We start from the raw sequence: 19,165 nt of genomic DNA on the forward strand, positions 1-19,165 counted from the left end.
AACCAAAGATTAAAACTTTATATTTTAAGCTTTTTAGTTCAAGCTCTTTCTAATATGTATGACACACTTCTTTCCTTTCTTAAATGGTGTGTATTCACTGTTATTTAAAATGTTACTGATGACTCAGGGTCATAATTTTTAAAAACTTTTATAAGAAAATAATCTCAAACTTTTGGTTGGTTTTATTTGGAATGGTGTATTATAGAAACAGGATATTCTGTACCCTTACTACAAAATATTAAACTACTGTTTCATTTTGTCAACAAATCTAAGTAGGAAATGTGACCACTTGTGGATATGTAAGCTAATTGCTTATAAAGGTTTAAGAATGAGTAGAGCTAAAACTGAGGGTTTTTGTTTGTTTGTTTGTTTGTTTTTAATATTTGGCTGTGCCGGGTCTTAGTTGCAGCATGCGGGATCTTCAGTTGTGGCATGCGAACTCTTTAAAACTGAATTCTTTTAAAGCTTAATTATTTGTAGTTTCTGTTTTAATTTTCCCCTCAACACCAACCTACAAATTAGTGTGATATTTTTAGAGAACTGTCAATTCAAGATTAAAATATTCTCATCTTTTGCCACATAATTATGGCAAACCTCATTGATGTCTTATCAAAATCTTTAGGAATATATATGCAATGAGAAGGCATCACTGAACCCTAGTTATTCCTCTTCTTTAATTTTTATTATTAATCATTTGCAAGCAGATAAGACATGCTGAGTACTTCAAAGTCTTCTTTCATTGTGGAATTTGAGATTATTTTCCGGGCTTTTGCCTGAGAGAATTTTATTATCTGGCTTCTTTCCATGCATGATCTAATAATAGCACATTACACCTACTATCCTTACTTCCTCACTTTTAGGAGATATGTGTATATACTTATATATGTATACACACACATATATACATATATAAATATATGTAATAAATATATACTTTATTTTTATTAGATATTATCTAATTATTTCCTTTAAACAAACAAAAACAAACATTTCTCATATGTCAGCAATCAAGTAATTATAATATGATGCACAGATTTAGAAAGTAACTATGTGGTGTAGCAAGGAGACTCAGCAGCCTAAACTGAGAATTTGTTTTACATTGCTTCAAAGGAAAAAAAAAGGTTCACAAGCTTTAATTTTTACCCCCATTTATTTGTACTTCTCTTCATTTTGCAAAAGACATTTTGCTATTTCTTTTTAACCAAGTCATTCACTTATGAAAATTCTCTTCTCGGAATGAGAATGAGTGACATGTGTCTAGATTTCACACGTGTCAATTGAAATCTAGAACTGTTTTAGGTTTTTGGTTTTTTTTTTTTTTTTTTTTTTCTGTCTCCATTGAGTTGAATCTTAAATGTAGAATTTACCTTTCTGAAAATTGTTCAGCATTGCATTAGCTGTATAGTGTGTGGATCTGATAATATCTTATTGCTTAAAAAGAGTGTTATACTCTCTTTGAAGAGTATTATATGGGGAAAATAATAAAATTAAGGAATTATTTGTGTGTGTGCAGGTATTCTATTACCAGAAGCAAAGTGTTCAGTATTGAGGACAATGGTACAGTCTTCACAACTAACCCTCTTGATCGAGAGATTAGTGCTTGGTATAACCTAAGTGTTACAGCCACAGAAAAATGTAAGTACTCATTTGGGAACCATATATTGGTTCCCCATATTTTTTAAACCATTCAGTAATCTCTAAACATAGAGACAAAAGCTAAAGTGTTGCTGAAGTTAGAATTAAATGGTATTTTATATGTCAATTCGTACATGTGTATTTAATTTATCATTTTAAATTCAAAATGTCTGTGCATTCCTACTACAGCTTATTTATATACTTACCACTAAATATCTTCATTTTTATTATGGCAATAAATAATGTTTTTTTTTTTTTTTTTTTTAATTTTTATTGGCATATAGTTGATTTACAATGTTGTGTTAGTTTCGGGGGAACATTCTTATTATCCTTATTTCTAGAAACAGAAATTTAAACCATAACGCAAGAAGCTGCCTGATGACTCCCAACGTCTATTATTTAACACCTTATTCTTGTAATTCTTACACTTTTCCACAGTTTCATTTTACATGTTTGTTGGTTTGATTATACATATTTAATTCTTGTGTGTACACCAGTGAACTTCTTCTATAATCATGTCTCTTTTGTTCTCTATTATATATTCATTTCCTAAAATAGTGCCTGGACTATAGAAGGAACTAAATAAATATGTATGGAATGAATGAATTAAGGAATAAATAATCACGCTTCAGAAGCATACACTGATGATTTATGATTCAGAGACCAAAAGATGCTGGCAAAAACTAGCTTTAATTTCATTAGATGAGACCGTATCTCAGTTCTACTGAGTCTTCCCAGTTATATACATGAAAACAAGCAATTCATGATGTTCATTCCTAGCTGCACTTGCTAAGGACAGCATAATACGGAGAGAGACTGTTGTAACTTTTAATGGCAATATTCATCCCTGTTAATAAATAGGGCACTGTGGCCTAATTAGCATGTTGCCACAATATACATGAAAAAGACAATTACAGACAAAATGTTTGTTTTATGTTTACTCAGGCTGCATCTAGCTTCCCCTCTAAACCATGAAAAAAGTATATCAGCAGCAATATGCAGATTTTCCCTTCACATTTTTTTTTTCTGAGCCAGAATAGTTTAAATAAGAGTAACTCATTCCCTGAAAAGCCCCCATGTCAACAATCAAAACTGAATAAACACAGACTTCTCTTAGTATGAGCAAACAGAACGATCACTGAAAAGATAAAAAACTTGGAAGCTCTAAATAAAGTAATTGATCTGATAATACTAAGCAAATATTCCTAAGTGGTTTAAACATAAAAAAGTAATAGAATAAATACAAAATGTATTTTAATAAGATTTGCAAAGAAAATGCAAGTACAAACCAGAATATGCACTTTGGTGAACATCTATATAAGTATTGGTCCAGAAAAGTTTCTCTTCCTTATTTAAAAGGGGGAGGGTGAAAATATACTACTATAGACATTAACATATAAACACAGACTTATTTTCATTAAAGATAATGCCCAATTAAAGCAAAAAGAGATATATTATGCTTGAGTTACAAGAGAAACATATCTCTCACAAATGAAGAGGAATAACTTTAAACAAATATTAGCAATCTGACTCGAAGAATACAACACCCCCAAATGACACAAATGACACCTTTTTCAAGAAACTAACAATCTGAAATTTAATACATAATTGATTATAGCCATAAATCAATTTAAAAATCATATCAGTAGCTGTACAAAATTTAATTGATAACTTCAAATACTCATCCTTAATTAAAAAAAAAAAAAAAAAGCTACATCAAGAGGTCCCAGTGAAAAGAAGAAACAAATATTTTATCTGTAAATATTTTTCTAGGTCCCACTCAAAGAAAATACTCAAATATCCATGTCCAAAATAATGCATCATGGGATTTGGGTATGTAGATAATTGGTACAGAGAGAGTTATGCTAATGAATCTGTTGCTTGTGGTTGAGAGAAATTCCTACTTAGATTGAGATGACTGGCTTTTGTAGGGGTTGCACAGGGCCGACCTGCGGAGGAGTAATTAAGTGGCACATTTAAAAATGTTGGGGAAAGAACACCACCAACAAAACATCCAAAGAAGGTAGACCCAATAAGCTAAAGATAAAAGCTCATATTAACTAAAAAAGACATAGAAAACAACCAAACCAAAAGTTGCTTTAAACAACCCAGTAAAATTCTTAATGTTTTTATCCTATTGACGAAGAAACAAAGATTTAGCAAAAGAGAGAAATTAGCAATGAAACAGGTGACGTAACCAAACATACACAAAGGTTAGCTAGCTAATTCATGACTAGTACGCACACGTTCACGCCAACCTAACTTAGATAAAAATGAAAATTTTCCTCAAAAATAAAAGACTCACAAATAAATGGACCAAAATGGCTGCATTGAAACTTGGAGCCCTCATCCAAAGCCCGCTCCCCCCGCCCTAGCGTCCATTTGAACAACTATCAGGTCAGCAGCCAAGGATTCCCCAGTGAGGAATTTCGGCATCTGGCTGAAGAACAGAAATATTGAGGAAGGTTGGAAGGAAGGGGGCACAGCCCCTCGCCCCTCCCCGCGGCCGCCCAGCGCGAGAGAGACGCGCTCCCTGAGGGAGGAGGGCGAAGTGAGCGCGCCACATCTACCGCGGACCCCGAGCCAGGCCAAGCCCTGTGGCCCCTCAGGAACCCAGGCCCGGACGCATCCCGTACCTGTCCCTCCAGTGGCTCCAGGCGGCATCCTTGTCCCCCGGCTCTCGGCTCTCTCAGCGCCTTTAGGGCCCAAGGCCCCAGGTGGCTTCCACAGCTCCAGGCTCCCGCGTGCTCCCAAGAGCCCGGGCCCTCAGCCCACGCGGGCGCCCGCTGGCCCCAGAGGTCCCGGGTGGCTCCCTCGGACTCAGGCAACATCCAAGACACCAGGCTCTGGCAAACTGCAGGGATTGCAAGCTCTCCGCTGCCTCTTGGAGCAACAGGCCCCAGGGCAGAGTCCTTGACACCAGGCACTGACGGGCTCCCGCGAATCCAGGCCCCGGCTCACCTCGGTGTCCGCTGGCTCCAGTGGCCCCAGGCGGCTTCGGTTCCTCGGCCTCAGGCTGCGCACGTCACCGAGTTCCACAGCTGCAGCAAACCCAGGCCTGCGGCTCCCCAGCGCCTGCAGCCTCAGGCGGCTTCCTCAACAACAGGCTCTCGCGAGTTCCGGGAACTGAGGCTCAGCTCACCAGGGCACCTGCCAGCTCCCGCAGCCCCAGGTGGGTGGCTCCTGCTGTCCAGGCTCTCAGAGAGCCCACTAACGCTGGCTTCCAGCTCACCCGAGGGGCCCTGGCTCCAGTAGCGCCAGATGCTCCTGCGTGAGGCCCCAGGCGGCTTCCCATCACCGAGTTCTCGCGAGTTCTCGCGAGTTCCCACGAGCCTAGGCCCGGATCCAACGCTGCACTTCAGGGTTCACGCGGCTCCTGGGCCCCAGTGTGAACTGAGAGGCCAGGCCCACTCCATTATTCCCTGGCGCCAGGTTGGCCCCTTTGGAGCCAGAGTCGAGTGCCCAGGCTCATCCCAACAGACTCAAGTGCCAGGCCCACCTCTGTGAACCCAAGCTCCAGGCCTGCCCCTTTGACGGGAGCACCAGGCCGGTCCCGAGGTACCAACAACCAGACCAGACCACTTGCTGGCCCAGGCACCAGGCCTACTTGCCCAAGGACTCCAGCAGCCCGTGGACACCAGCAGAATCTCTGGAGGGCTCAGTGGTGAAGGGGTTTGCCTGCTGAAGCCAGTCCGTAAAGACTGGAAGAGCAATAATGTTTAATGCAAGAAATAAATCATGGAAAATTCAGAAAAACACAAGAAATAAACAAAAAACCCCTTGAAATCCTAAGAACTTTTAATTATATAATTATATGTTCTTACCATATTTTTCATGAATGCATTTTTAAATCAATTTTTAAAAATTGAATATAAATTTTGTAAGTTTTTTCAAACTGGACATATAAAATATTGCCCAGCAAAATGTGTTCAAATTAAACTTATTGTGTCAGCAATGCTGATAGTCACATCTTTAATAATCAGTAGTGACCAGTTTTTTTTTTTCACAGATAGGCAGATGATTCCATTTTCAAGTTGCAAAACATAGATAAAATCATCCCAGTTTACCACTTAGAGTGTGTCTTCAGAATTCTCAGTCAGAATTAGGTCAACCATATTCATTCAGGCTCAAAAGAATAGATAGAACACAATGGAAAGGATTATCAAAATCTTCCCTATTACTTAGTCAGTGGTTTAAATATAATACAGTAAAGGATTCAATTTGTGAGTTTTCAATGTTTTAGATTGCATCCTTTCAAAACTGACTTTGCATAGAATTTTATTAATCGTGTTTACTTTCTTGGCTTGTTCTCTGAAAGTCTTTGAACATATATCTCACTCCTCACCTTATTGAACAGTAGGCTGATGAGACGGTGTAGTAGAAAGCATCTCTTGCATATTTTTTGTCATACATTGAGTAGCTCTTTGGAAACTGCAGAAGGGCTGGGTCTGGGTTTTGAATTTTCTGTTTAACTAAATGATAAATGATGGGGAGCAAATGTTGCAGGGGAGTAAATGCCTGCTGCACAGAAGAAACGCCAAGGCTTTTGGTGTCAGAAAACACAAAGATGTTTGTCTAAAAGCAAGAAACTTTTATTCATTGGATATTTCTGAGAACAAATTATTTATATCATTACTTACAAGACTGCTGAGAAGAGAATTCAAATCAGTTCAAAGGAAGACTGGACATCTTTGAAAAATGTGTTTCTACGTAAAGTAGCCTTCAACTATTAAAAGAGCATGTTTTAATGAATTTATGTAAATAATTAGCCACTGAAATCTTATTTTATATATAAGGGGAATTTTTTGTAAGACTATATCATTAACTTCTGTTAAATTAGAAGTACTACAATTTAAGTTATTAAAAAGCAGAGTCTTTAAAATGTGCTATTTGTATTGTTAGACACAAATATTGTATTAAAACAAAATTTATAAATAAAAGAAGATTAAAAATATGGTTAAGGAGAAAATGCCTGTGAAAGGCAAAATGAATATAAACTGAATATATTTATATTACATGGAATTTATTACTGAGAAGTTAATCACTGTTCTAGAAATAAGTGATTAGAAATGTTATCGAGTATAGGAATTACACAATTCATGCTGATACGCTTCTGGTGCTGTAAAACAGTTTCCTCAAAATAAAAAAATTCTTTTAAAGAGAGATTTGATATTCCCATTGTTATTTTTATCATTAAGTTGAAAAGTTACAGGATGGGGAATAAAATTCCAAAATAAAATATAATCAGATAAATATTCTCAAAAACCCACAAAGTTAATTATCATTTAACTCATCTTTGAAGATATATTTTTGAAAATGTTTGTTTCATTTTAAGGGAAACTGCTTAGAAAAAACTTAGGTAACACTGAGTAACCAATTTTCACGTATTTTTTCCTCTGTCTCTTGATTCATTTTTAATCCACATTATTAAACTCATTTTAGAACGATTTTGGAGAAAATAATTGTAAGTGCCAATTTCTCATTACCATAATATTGATATCAAAAATAATTGTTTGACCATTTAAGTCACTTAAGACATAGTAATATAAACAAACCACCTAAACAGTGGAAAGCAAGGCTTCACATAAAATTGTTACAAAAAGTACTTGCTGCATGTGTTAACTACCTGGAAGCTTGTGACGTAACAATTATGCTGATTACAGGAAAGAGATGTTCCATTTTCACATTTGTTTTCCCAGCAAATGAAGTTCACTGTGCTTAGTCTTTTTCCTGGAAAGCATCCCACATTGAGCACCAAGCTATTTATCAGCATGCCAACAAAGTGAATAAAACGACTAACTACTTTAAAATGAAGCTGTGAAGATATGTGTATGCTTTTTATAGTCATGCCAAAGGTTTAATTTGAACTTAATTTTAAATAGATTTTTCAGAAAAACAGATAAAAATTTTAAATGAATTTTTTACTAATTTTCCTTAAATTTATTTGTAACTGATATACTTTTTCCATTTTACTTACTTAAGCAGAATGTTGTTCTATAGTGATATATATTTAAACCATAAAAAATGTTAGACTTAAGTTTTGAATAATTTCATCTTGGAATATCTAGAAATATCTTTTCATATTTAATGTTTCTTAATCAATTTTATCCTGAATGTAACACAATAGAGAAGAGTCTCAGAATGATAATTCTTAATGGTTTATGTATTTTCTAAAGGCCATGGGTTTCTTTTGTATGCCATAAAACTTGCAAATTTTAATTTTAATTAATTGAAAGCTGCAATTTCTATCATAATTGCCACTGTTATTTATTAGTTAAAAACAATTACAACCAAAAATTTTATCCCAACCTGGAAAACCTCTTCATGAGGTGAAATAGAGAGAAACAGTTTTATAATTAAAAATCATTAAACCAGAATTTGATGTGCATCACAGTAAATTGATAAGAAATTGCCAAATCAGAAAGAAATCTCAGCCTTTTACATAGCTGAGCAGATATAACCCACTGCAGACGTGTTCTCAAGATAAACCATTACTGGCCTTAAAGTAGGAGAACTTCACATCACCCTGTGCCACGCAGTTTATCCTAAATTCACTAGGTAGTTGGAGTGACCATCTGTGTTTGTTTGCTAACTGAAACCTAAACTTTTATACATTTATGACAAGAGGTAGTTTTACATCTTAGGGTCAAGGCCTTTGCTGAAGTTAGGCTCCTACCCTCCCACAGAAACTGGGATAAAAAAGTGCTATCTTCGTTGGTGGTTTTATTTCAAGGAACTGGCTCCCAGGACTGGAGAAAGACAGGCCTGGGTTGCAAAGTTGGCAAGAGGTTTATCTCAATTTTAAAAGGTTTACATACATTTAAAAGAGATAGAAAAAATAGTTTACAAGCTTTTCTAAAGTAAATGCTCTAAGAAGAGGAAGGAAGGAAAGACTTTTCCCTAATTTTCAACAGGGAGAGTTAAGCCTTTTTTTTTTTTTAATTTGTATTTGCCCTTACAAATTACAATTGCAAATATAATGCTTTGTGATTTAAAAAAAAAGAGCATGTAAGATTATAAATAAAAACACTGAGACAAACAAAAGAAACTCCCTCTCCCCACTCTTCAATGTATGTACCTTCCCACAGCTTTTTAAAATAAAAAAGAAAGATTTAAAATAATGATATACAAATGTACAATACCTTATGCTGCAAATTGTTTTTTAGCACTTCACAAAACATCATGTATATCACTTCTGGTTAGTACATAAATAAAATAATAGTATTTAATGTTCATTGCTTATTTATATGTTAAGTGATCTTCTAAATGTTTCATATGTATTAATTCATTTAATCTTTATAGCAGCTCTATAAGCTAGTTACTAGTATCATTTCCATTTTACAGAAAACCAACTGAGACAAACAGTGGTAAGCATTTTTCTCAAATTGAGAACCAAGATTAAAATACATTTTTAAAGTTCATGATATTACTACATGTGTTACATTGATGCATGCATTTTTAATAAGCATGCACAATTTCACAGTTTGGTGGTAATTTATTTAACCAATCCCTTTTGGGTTATTTCCAGTTGTTTGGTTGGGATGCAAACAATTCTGGAATAAATAAATTGGATCACATACTCTTATATTTTGGTGCCTTGGACTGTAGCATAGGTTTCCCAAACTAATAACTGGGTCAAAGATAGGTGTAGTTTAACTTTTACTATCCATTGCCAGATTAGGTTCTAGAAGAGGCTAACATCCCACTATTTTTCATCCTTCCACCATCACTGGCTCTGTGTTTTATATTTAACACATGGACTAAATCATCATTCTCCTCATTTATGGTGAGTGAGTGCCTTTGTGAAAGTTATGATAGAGCAACACGTCTCAACTGCAGGCATTTTTGCCTCCTAGTACATTTGATCATGTCTGAAGACAATTTAGATCATCACAATTAGAGTGGAGGGTGCTACTGGCATTCAGTTAGTAGAGGCCAGGGATAATACAAATATGTTCAATAGTTCCTGGATTTAAAAGCAAAAGTGTTTATGTACCTGACTATCTGCTTAACTTTTACTACTTTTCCTCATCAGCTCCTACAGCCTACGGCAGATACAAGGCACTGGATTAATGTTAGTTGAGCTCAATGTGTTGAGAACATTTTTTCTAGGCTGTATTGTTGATAAATAGATGAATTATATAGCTATCCTGTCCTCAGCTTTTATTCAAGTAAAATAAAAATGTACCACGTAGCCTCTAATGCAATTTTCATGACGATTTTTCCCCTCGAGACAGCATTAGCATTCTTTATTTTCATTCTGTTTATTCAATTTGCAGACAGTATAGAACAGATTTCTGCAGTCCCTGTGTATGTGCAAGTTCTCAATATCAATGATCATGCTCCTGAGTTCTCCGAATACTATGAGACTTACGTTTGTGAAAATGCAGTCTCTGGTCAGGTAAGAATCCATAATAAATTGCCGACATCGAAACATTGCCTTGTATTATATAGAATAACTTTTGCTATGTATTCCTCCCACTTTGAAATGATAAAAATAAGCATCATTTAGCTATATTAATTCCATGCTTTAATGCTGTAAATTCTGTATAATTTAAATTTCTTTCTTTTAAAAAAATATGTAAACTTCACATTTTCTACTTCCAAATTCCTCAAATGTTTGAAAAATCTGCTAACACTCAGGATTCAAGAGTAAATCCTTTGTACTTTGTCAGTTCAATAAAGAAAAAATATTTTTTGTGATTCCATAGAATAAATAATTTTAATTTATTTTTCCATTCATCATGAAGATAAAGATAAAATGATATATAAAATATATCAGACATCAACACAAATGAAACTCAATTTCAAATGAATTACTAAGTATGTAAAGACTTATGAGAGCATACTCATTTTGAAATAAATTATCATTACTTCACAATTTTTTTCACATATTTTCTCATGTGGAGCTTACCTTTTTTCATTTGTAAAATGTAGAGTTTAAATTAGATTCTTCTTTGAGTGTCTCAGTTCCAGTACACAATAACTTTATATTGTTTTAAGTATCCTATTAAATGTCATAAAACATTTTAAAAACGTATAAACTAGTTTTCAAAATACCAAATAAGTATATATACTATAAAAGCAATTATTCTAAGTAGGCTTGAATTTATCAATAAAGCTAGTTGGAGACAATTTGGATTTTACAAAAGTGAAAATTATAATTTTCTACCAATAAACAGTAGTAGTCAACATTATATTTTATTTTCAATTTCCTAATATGGTAAAAATTTAGGCATATCTTAAGAAATAAATATACCTTAATTGTTATGAATTATTCAGCTGTAAAATATTGGAAATCATCAATGGGTCTTAAAATGTCTTGTGAAATTTATTCAGCTAAGTTTATGCTAGAATACATTTTATTCTGGAAAGAATTCTCAAATCTTGCCTATAAGTATTTCCTAAATATTTTTGAAAATAATTTAAAAAATGATTATAAATATACAAATGAATTTAAACTTAAAATATCTATTTTAAATGGATTTGTACCCAGGGTTTTTGATAAAGTGAAAGGTGAACATAAAACTTTCAGAGACTCTCCACAATGCAGCACACTGTCATCTAGATCCAAAAGCAAACTGATTTAGAAACCTGTGAACATACAATATAGGATAGAAAGATTCAGAAACAGAATGCAAGTGAACTGGGACCCATCGCTTCTATAGACACTGGGCTTAGACATCTCTTTAAACTTGGTGTTACAAATAGATCTATGCTTAAAAATTTGATATATCTAAGTTTCTCAAGTATTTCAAACATACCTGGTTACCTGGACACATCAACAAATAGGCACCTTTTAAAAAAATCACTTAAATAATTCATGTAAATCTAATAAATGATACTTTAAATGTAGTAAATCAGTTTTTTTAAAAGTCACATAATTTGGGGAATAATCAATTTATCTTACAATTTTCTAAACTATACATATATACATATATCAGGTAAATTATATTTTTACAATTATTATAAGTAGTACTATATTTTATAGTTATATATGTCAAATTTAAAGTATAAAACTAGTGTGGTATGTTGTTTTACATACCTTACGTAAATATGAATGTATTAAGAGTACCCCATTGATGGGACAATATAGACTCAAACTTAAAAAAAATAGGCTTAATTTACTTCATACACTATACATTTCTTTCTGTAAATATCCTGGGTGGTAAGTCCACTTACGCAACAAAATTGCATGTTCAGTGGTCTTGACCAGGCTGAGTCGGGCAGAAGATTTGGGAATGCAACATGATTTACACAATAAAAGACTTAGACCAGAGCTCTAGCCCATGGTGATAAATGCTTCTAGAATAATGCTACCTATGTCCAATGACTACACTGGACCTTTTATCCTAACTCCTCAATTGTTGTTTATAATAACAATCATAATTTAAAATGTTTAAAATAACCTTTTGCAACTTTTGTGTCATATGGCAAGATGGAGATATTCATTCCTAGTAGGAGCTAGCTCCCTTCACTATTGCATTAGAATCCATTCATGTCTTTACTGACTCAGTGGACCTTTCATTCTTTTCACAGACCCTGACTCTTAAGCAAGAACTCAGAAGTCAGTACATTTATAATATAGCAGAATAATCACCTTTTTTGAGAAATGAGTGTTTGTTTTTTCTACTCACTGCTCACTGACAGTGAAAGCATGATCATAAGAGTCTTTGGACATTAGGTACAGAGGAAATAATAGCAGAGGGCAGAGCAGATGAAATTTCCTACAGCACAGTTTTCACAGCACAGTTTTCTGACTTCAGTGTTAAAAAAAACTTCAATGGTTTTTCCAAAACCAGCACATAAAAGTGCAAAACTCCCTGGCCTCGTATTTAACACTGTCTTTGATTTGGTCACAATTTTATCTAACTTGATTTAAAAAAAAAAAAAATCTTGTTCATACTCTGAACTGCTTGTTTTTTAAAACATAGATAACACTTTCTACTTTGTAGTTTTGTTCATACCAACTCTCCTTTCTGAAATGTCTTAATCTAATTCTGTTTAAATTTTAACTATATTGCAAAACTGAACTCAAATTTACCATAAGTAATCTAACCAATTTTAAACAAATAAATAATATTTACAATGTCCCACACATGATTCTAGCAAACACTATAGCATTAACCCATTTAATTCTCAAGAAATATATGAGGAAAATATATTACGTGCCTCATTTTCCAGGTGAAGAAACTGAGGCCCAGAGAAGTTACTTCCTAAGGAAAAACAGAGAGATATTTTATCCCAAGTGCTGGCATCAGAACCCATGCATTTTACCATCATATTTTGCTCCCTATCTATACCTAGTTTGAATAGATCTTATACATTTGTCAAACAAGTTGTCTCTAGTTTTGCATGTTTTCTAGATTATATTTGTGATAAATGAGGGAGTTTATTTTGATATTCTTGATAATAATAATTAGTTGAATAAATGAACAGAGCATGAAGACTATGTTTCTCGAAACAATGATAGGGTATTTTTCTCTACAGTTCTCTGTAGATATACATTTGAATTTATTAGCCTATATGTGATATTTAAAACCTTGAGTGTGATAAGATCCCTTGAGGAGAGAGAGTAGACAGAAAAGACTAAATCTAAAGACTGAGACCCAGATACTCCGTAGTAAGTATTGGGAGTTGTAAGGAGCAAACCAGGAGAGTGTGGGACCCTAGAAACCAAATAAAGAAAAGTGCTCCAAGGAGGAGGGAGTTATTACCTTTTTAATTTACTGCTTACAGGTCAGGTAAAAGCAGAAAAGAAAAGGTTCATTTGAATTCAACAATTTGAGACTTACTAGAATGTTTGTAGGTAAGAAAGTATATGATGTCACCCAGGAAGAAAATATAAAGTGAGAATATGAAACATAGGGCATATGAGAATGCCCTATAAAGTGAGAATATGAAACATAGGGCATATGAGAATATGAAACATAGGGCAGAGCCTTTGGGGACAGCAATATTTAAGGATTTGGTAAAGGAAGAGAAGCGTGCAAAAGATACTAAGTATGTGTGACCAGTGAGGTAAAAAGGAAACAAAAAGATTTTTGACGTGGACATGCATAGAGGTGATAGTTTTTGAAGGAAGAAGTGTCAATAACCTCCATTCCCACTATTTCAGGGGAAAAAACAGCTCTCACAGTTCACCATTTGGTCATTTGCTTTTTTAAAAAAAATGTATTTTATAAACAATTCACAGCTATATAAAGAGACAGTGCAAAACAACTTTATTAAAATGTGGCAAACCAAAATTGCACCGGACGCTTGTTAAGGATGCCAAGGAAGATGTTATTCAAGATTATTACAAAAGGTCGAGACTATTGCAATAGGGGAGAGAGAACTTAAATCCATTGAAACTAAAAGCAGGAGAGTTTTTAAACACTGGTGTGAGCTAGTGAAAACGTCCTGGAGGGCACGTCAGTGGAGAGGTTGGTCAATGAGATTAGACCATCTACGTTTGCTGATTGACTCTTGTAGAAGTTAGGCTCCCAATCTCCCATAGAGACTGGGAGATAGGGGCCCTGTCTTTCTTGATGATTACATTTCAGAGGAATAGTTTCCAGGTCCTTGAGAAAGACCATCCGGCATTATAAAATGGGAAAAGGCTAGGAGAAGATTTATCTCTATTCCAAAGGGACAGAGAAAGAATCTGTGATTAGAAATTTTCTAGTGTAATTGTTCTAAGAAAATGTACATCAGGAGTCTCTAGTCAGGAAGAAATTTGTCTGAAACTGAGTCAAGCTGAGGGGAATGTTATGGCCCTCCTGATCAAATGTTAATAAAATGCAAACATGGCAAATACATATTTGTCAATATATAATACTTTGAGAAGTTTTAAAAAATCTTTTACAGCTCATATTTTTGTTGGAGAATGGCTATCTTCTTTGTTCCATGATTGCAGAGCATTTAATCTTTAGATTTATAAAAAGCAAATAGCATAATCAATCTACTTAAAAAGAAATATTCTACTGCATCCTTTTCCTTCCAGTTACATTTGGATACATTCTGTCTTCACCAATTTTCAGGATAAACCAAATAGATTTTGCTGCCAACATTTTATAATAGATGAAAAAACATTGTCACATTTATTTTTAGCAAAACAGAACAGCCCAGATTCTCATTAAAAAATATTCTGTAAGGAAGTCCTTCCTATTGAATGACTAAAAGGATGATTACTATATTTTCTCTTTATCCTTAGAATCATATTGTTCGCTCAGTGATTCTTGATTTTGAGAATATTCATGTGTTCTATCTTCATCTGAGGACTCACAGTCTAAAGCTTTGCTTACATGATCAGTTTCACCATCTTCTTGAGTCTATAGTGCTGGTTTCTGCTTTTGGTATTCATCTTCTAATTCACCTAAGAACTGTGAAATATCTTCCTCTGTCCATTTTATTTTGTCATTATGGATGTAAAATTTTAAATTTGAATTTTCTACTGTTTTTGATGAAAAACAATATCAGACTAAAAAGGTAGTGTATCATTGCTTTTATATCTTTTTTGAAAGATGATGCAATACTTTGAGCAATACATTTAAAAAGAAGAGAATGATGCAATGGGAAAATGTATTTTATTGCTGCATCAACCTTCTAGACCATTCATCATACAAGTTTTATATAAGTTTTAAAAAGCACATTGAGGAAACTTTATGAGTAATGATGAAATTTGTAGGATAATGAAATAGGCATAAAAAGAATTATATCACTAAGTTCTTATAATGTATCCTAGATTTATAAAAGTATCCAGTGTGACCATTCAGTAATTGAAGATAGGGTTAATTTATTTATTTAAAGATAAATTGATACTTCTTTATTATTTGGACACTTCTAAGAATTAAAAAAAAATGAAATACCAATGTTTAGAAATAAGTATAACTGCTCGAAAAGTAACTCAAATACTAATTTTTGGTGCAATGAACTCTAAAACTATACTGAGAGTTAAACTCTGCTGTGGAAGAAAAATGTCCATTGGATGCAGTGGCATAGAGTTCTCTTGTGACTTGCTAAGAGTTTAAATGTAAACCAACATTGAAAATCTATGAAATTCTATATTTTTATAATTTTACAGATGTGTATATTATGCTTCAAAAAGTTTAGGTAACTTTTTCAACATCATATAGCTTATAAGTGATTAAGCAGGAATTATCATTTGTATCTATCTCCAAGTATGATGCTAATTTTAACTATGCCCTGCTAATCATAAAGACTAGCTATCCTTAGATTACTTGCTCAATCCAAAGAAAAATAGGAAAAAGGTTTTTCTCTTTCTGTACTCATAAGTAATTACATTTACAATTTTAAGGACAAAAATTAAAATAAGGTCAATACAACTGATCCTAATCTCCTTCCCGGAATGTGTACTGCTCAAATTCAGAATAAGACATTGATCAGCCCTATATTATAATCAGTTTCCTTTAAGGAGGAAGGCCAGAAATCATCAAATAGTTCTTAGAGGGCTCGTAGATGTCACTATCAAACCTAGGAGTTTTCCCCAGGTCTATATGTACCTGAAAGAATGGTACATAGCATGGCTACCTATAATGTTCTTCCACTCAAATTCAAATGGATTCCAAAAATTCCCACTGGCACTGCTGCATACACTATGATTTATGAATTGAAATCAATTCAATGGACGGACAATTTGAGTTCTGCCAACATATGCAACGTTACCATACGTACTTTCTTTCTAGCACATGGCAATGACCTTATTTTAATAACATGGAAAAAGAAAAAAATAATATGGGCATTAGGGCTATCATGGCTCCTGGACTGTCACGGTTTCCCACATGTTTCCTCAGATGTTACATGTGGAGTCAGACTAACTTAGACTCAGATTTCTGGTCTGAAATTTACTGGGTAGGCTTCCTTCAAGTACAATTAAAACAAAGCACCAAATATTAATACATACCTCCCAGAGTACCAATACAAACTTTCAGAAGTGCTGTTAGTTTCTTACTCATTCCTAAAAGTTTGATAGTAATGTGTGAACATTAAAACTTAATGGATTAAGCTCTCAAAAAATATTTGCTTTAAAAGATAATAAAGCATATCTTTTGTAACTGAATGGTTTTTATGTAGAAACCATAATTATTTTAAGTTTTATATCTATATAAATAAGTTTCATAAAAATATTACAAAGGGTAGTAAAAGTTACTTGTTTATCATAATCTTGACAACAAAACCAAATGGTGCTGATAAGTGAAATATTGTTAAGAGCATTCTGTTTAAAATTTTTCAGAGGAAATTTTCTTTTATTAAAAATAAAGAATAAATGATCAATAAAATAAGGAAGTGGCTACACCATCAAAACACAAAATGAGAACTATACATGTCACATAGTGTAAATTGTGGCTTAAGCCAAGAGAAGATGAAGAAACAGCATATACTTCCCCAGATGGCAAACAGGAAATTTGGGTGGTGAAAGCAGAGAGGAAAGAATCTCACCTTTCGATTGCAGATGAGAAAGGGAATGTAATGAGAAAGAGGAACCTTTTGCGATACACCTCTCAGCCTGAGGTTTCCCAAAGTTAATTGCTAAAAGAAGAATGAAGAATAAAATATAGAGAATATGTAATTTAGAAAATATTGGAGTAAGAAACATAAAACTTCTTAATAGTAAAATCTGAGGGGAGACTTTGTGCCAAGGACAATAGACTTGGTGTGAATTTGTTTATACTAAGAATCCCAAAGTGAAGTTCACTTTTTTCTCCCACACATTCTCCTTCCCCACACCACACACACAAAGAGAAGTCCTCTTTGATGTTCAAAAAACCTAGAGCCATGCTAGTTTAAAAAATAAATATATGTGCGCTTGCATGGGTACACATACATACACTCAAGTAAAAACAAAAGAAAAGAATGTAAGCAATCTACATCACAGATTTATAAATGGGCAATGTTAAGAAAAATAGATCTTCAGAATTTGTATCCATTTCTGTGTACTTTAGACACAACCTATTAGTCTTTGATTGCTTTCATCGTTTTTGGTACAGCAATATGTTCTAGGCTCTGCCACTTACCAATTTATTGCTTCCTAGCTGCACATTCATCCTTCACTACCTGCTTAAAAAGAACTGGCACTGTGAAACTATGATAATGGATTGGCCCATTAGAGCATCTTTTATCGAGAGTGCAAGCTTGAGTCTTGTCAATAAAGGGCACTGAATGCACATTGCAGGAGGAAAGGGCTCCTCTTCCTGGTTCTATGTGTGTAGCATTTTTGCTTTTCCCTTTCTCATGCTGCACGGTTGACCAGCTAACTGGATGTGTGGAAATATATGTATTGCTTTGCCTAGCCACAAGCACAGTTCCCAAAGTCCTAAATGTACATTCCTTTGGTGACCGTAGGACTCCAGCCCAGGCCAGAGGAGGTCTTACATCCCTGCCAGTGTCGTCACTGTGTGCTCCAGGCCTTGCACCTGCAGTGGTCTCCCAACTCCCTCTGCATTTCCAACCACCAGCCCACTTGTACCCTGGAGGATTATCCATGTTTGCCTGGAGAATGTGGACTGGTTCTAGCCCAGTGAATTCCTTTGCCCTGCGTGCAAGATGCTGCAACCACACCTCCTCCAAGGACAACTGAAGCTTGTCTCCCTTCCACATTTGTCTGTCCTTAGATGATTTCACTGAGCCCCAGAGTACCCTTTGGAGTTCTCATTACATCTTTATAGTTACTCCCCTATTATAGCTTAATAACTCTTTATATTAAACTTCCTTCATTTTAATTACTGTCTCTCTCAATTGGAACCAGACTGATACATAGGCTCATTTTATATTTCCTGTTCAAGATCTCAAATCCATTATTTTTCCAAGATTCTGTGATATTTTTAGTGGAGAATTATAGAAAATGTAGATGCAATATCAGTAAATAAAATTGGGATATCTGTCCATGTAAACCAAGGAAAACCCTGCTCTCTCTTTCTCTTACCCTACTATCTTAGCTTTCTTCTTCTCTCTCTCTCTTATTTTTAATAATATTGAAGACCACTGTAAGAAAAACTCCATCTCATTTTGTTATTTCTTTGCAAGTTTCTTTATTTTCTTCAGTTATGTACAATTAATATATTTTAGAGAAAGATAGGTATGATAATTTTCAGAGGTCCTCTTTAATTAGAACATTTATAAATATTTAGAGGTAAAAATTTTTTTTCAAATTGCAAAAGATAATCCCACTTATATTTCAGCACTAGTTGGGATAGTTCTGCCATAAATGTGTGTACATATATACGTATACAGCTATGGCAAATAATGTGGGCTTTTTGACCAAAATACTTCATCTAAATGTCTAATAGAGACTTGAATCCTAGGACTAGTTACAAGACTCTCTATTCTTAAATGTAATAGAATTAATATGAAAACTATTATAAGGTGATGATACCCAAAAGATAAAAAATCAATTTTATATATCACACACTCCTCAGAAACTTAAAAGACAAAGGATGAAGAAGCAAATTCTATTTAAAAAATAAAATGACTGAAAACAGTGTCAAATTTAGTAAATGTTTTCCATTACAAGTAAATATATTCACAAATC

General features: G+C 34.1%; 1 protein-coding gene across 3 annotated transcripts in view; it reads left to right on the forward strand.

Annotated features, from left to right (window-relative positions):
• The window catches only part of CDH19 (cadherin 19), a 216,606-nt gene that overhangs the window by 179,950 nt on the left and 17,491 nt on the right, over nt 1–19,165 (forward strand). For all 3 annotated transcript variants that reach the window (XM_007189934.2, XM_057525976.1, XM_007189933.2), the window contains 2 exons: nt 1,514–1,635; nt 9,915–10,036. In XM_007189934.2, coding sequence (XP_007189996.1) covers nt 1,514–1,635; nt 9,915–10,036 — 244 coding nt within the window. The remainder of the gene's footprint in view (nt 1–1,513; nt 1,636–9,914; nt 10,037–19,165) is intronic.

The sequence above is a fragment of the Balaenoptera acutorostrata genome, chromosome 13 (assembly GCF_949987535.1).
Source record: "Balaenoptera acutorostrata chromosome 13, mBalAcu1.1, whole genome shotgun sequence".
Classification (NCBI taxonomy): Eukaryota; Metazoa; Chordata; class Mammalia; order Artiodactyla; family Balaenopteridae; genus Balaenoptera; species Balaenoptera acutorostrata.